Raw genomic sequence first — 2,222 nt, 5'->3', positions numbered from 1 at the left:
CGCCGGCCACACCGGCCCAGGGCCCCGAGCCGGCGGCGGGACCGGCGGCTCAGCATCAGCTGGGGCCGAGCCTTGCGGGTCCGCCCCCACGTGAGGCGGCCGGGATTCCGCCGGAGCGGAGACACCGCGTCCGCCATGGTTGCGCCCCCGACGTCTACCCGCCGCAATCTCGCGAGATCTCGGCGATCGCGCCCCTCTGGTCTTATTACTCCTGCGAGTGGTTGCGGAGCAGCTCGCGCCCTCTGCCGACGGCCTCCGGGAGTGCACTAAGGGCTCCGCCGACCCGTGGTAGCTGCTGTACGGCGAAACCCTATTTACATTATGCAAAAGTCACACCTCGGCTGACTGCATACCGAAAGCCCAAAACTTCGCGTCCACCCATGGGGCCATCTCTCCGGAAATCCACCTCGGTCTTTTTTTTTTTTTCCCTGCAGGAAAGCTCCAGGACTGCCATTTTAAACAAAATCAGGTTATTTGCATACATTGAGTTTGCATGTATTTGTCTCTGACCTGAAGGAAGCAACCCTGGGTAACAACACTCAAGGATGATGATTTGCACAATATTTCAGGGTCAGAAAACTGAGGACTGGGTGCAGGAATCTCAACTCAAAGCCCTGTCTCATTCAGTAAACTGAGGCCAGGGCAAAGGGTTCTACCTACAGCTTGCAGGGCACAGTGGACATCATTTGTGGTACCAGATGCTAGTAAAGGCAGGGAGATCACGTGGGCCCAGAAGTTCAAGACCAGTCTAAGCAATGTAGCAAGACCCTGTCTTGCTGGATGTTGTATGTCTGTAATCCCAGCACTTGGGAGGCTTGAGGCAGGAGGATCACGTTAATAACCCTAAGTTCTGGGGTAGCTTAGCTACGTAGCTTGAGCTACATAGTGAGACCCTGTCTCAAACAAAACAAAACCCTGCGGGTCCCTGACAACACCTCACCACACCACCCCGCCCCTCACAGTACCCAGGGGAAGCGGTACCCAGCCTCCACCTCTTGTTTTGAGCCAGGGCAAGAGCAGAACCCATGACCGTCCAGAGGAGGGGTCGCTGGGTGCCGCCTGGTTTGCATCCCTGCCCTGGCCCTGCCCAATTCCTGAGTGGAACCACAGGGAAACAGCCCACTTTCTTCAACCGGGCTCCAGTCCCACCCCTTTCAGGGGCACAAGGCTGCCAAGGGTCTGAGCAGCTGCCGGCCATCCTTATCAGAGGGTGCCACTCGGTCATGCTGGGCACAGGGGCGCCTGGCCAGCATGTCTTCCACCCAGGTGACTCACCTGGTCTGTCTGCAGCTGACCCTGACCTGCTGCTGGGCTCTCGGCTGCCACGAAGCAGCCTGGTCTCCTGACTTCACCCTTCCAGGGGATTACCTCCTCGCGGGCCTGTTCCCACTCCACAGTGACTGTCTGCATGTGAGGCGCAGTCCCCAGGTGACCCTCTGTGACAGGTGAGTGAGGGGCCGCGATGGCGGCTTCATGGGACCTGGGGGGGGCCTGCTTCTGCACTACCCCTTGAGCTACTGTCCTAACCCCTCCACATCCAGCTACAGTTGCTGTCTGCCTTTCAGTGCTGGCCAGACCCAGGAAAACCCGCCAGTGTCTGTGTCCTGATGCAGTTCTGTCCCGTGTGTGTGTGTGTGTGTGTGTGTGTGTGTGTGTGTGTGTTTTGTCAGTGTGCATTGTATCATAACTCCATCCAGAGTCCTGGCTCTTCTACCAAGTGGCCAGAGTGGTCTCCAGTGGTCTCCATGGGGCGGGAAAGAGAAACACTTCCAGGTTTAGCAAAGATGCATTATGTAGAAGTCAGAGGTCGAGACAGAGAAAACCTACTGCTTTTCATTGTTGTGTTGTTGTTTGTTTGTTTGTTTTGTCTTTTTGAGACAGGGTCTCACTATGCAGTTCAGGCTGGCCTTGAGCTCACTTTGTAGCCCAGGCTGGCCTTGAATTCACAATGATCTTCCTGCCTCAGCCTCCTGAGTGCCGGGATTACAGGTGTGCACCACCATGCCCAGATTGTTGTTGTTGTACTAGGGATTGAACTCAGACCCTTCACACTGACCTACATCCCCAGTCCTTTACATTTGGAGACAGGATCTTACTAAATCTCTAAATTGTCCAGGCGGGGCTTGAACTTGCCATCCTCCTGCCTCAGACTCCCGCTACAGTTGACAGGCATGCACCTTCACACTCAGCTCTGTTTTTCTTTTAAAGAAGTCATGCAGAAT

General features: G+C 55.7%; 2 protein-coding genes across 2 annotated transcripts in view; one reads left to right on the top strand and one right to left on the bottom strand.

Moving 5' to 3' along the window:
- Positions 1-180, bottom strand: part of Nol9 (nucleolar protein 9) — a gene marked incomplete in the record, with an annotated part of 13,664 nt that extends 13,484 nt beyond the window's left edge. The window contains 1 exon segment of the mRNA XM_013504255.1: positions 1-180. Coding sequence (XP_013359709.1) covers positions 1-137 — 137 coding nt within the window.
- Positions 181-1,234: 1,054 nt separating this feature from the next.
- LOC102007774 (taste receptor type 1 member 1) overlaps positions 1,235-2,222 on the top strand; it is an 8,538-nt gene continuing 7,550 nt past the window's right edge. The window contains exon 1 of the mRNA XM_005404078.2: positions 1,235-1,445. Coding sequence (XP_005404135.1) covers positions 1,252-1,445 — 194 coding nt within the window. The 5' untranslated portion in view covers positions 1,235-1,251. The remainder of the gene's footprint in view (positions 1,446-2,222) is intronic.

The sequence above is a fragment of the Chinchilla lanigera genome, unplaced genomic scaffold (genome assembly GCF_000276665.1).
Source record: "Chinchilla lanigera isolate Chin_1 unplaced genomic scaffold, ChiLan1.0 scaffold00085, whole genome shotgun sequence".
Lineage (NCBI taxonomy): Eukaryota > Metazoa > Chordata > Mammalia > Rodentia > Chinchillidae > Chinchilla > Chinchilla lanigera.
This window is presented reverse-complemented; position numbering and strand designations above follow the sequence as displayed.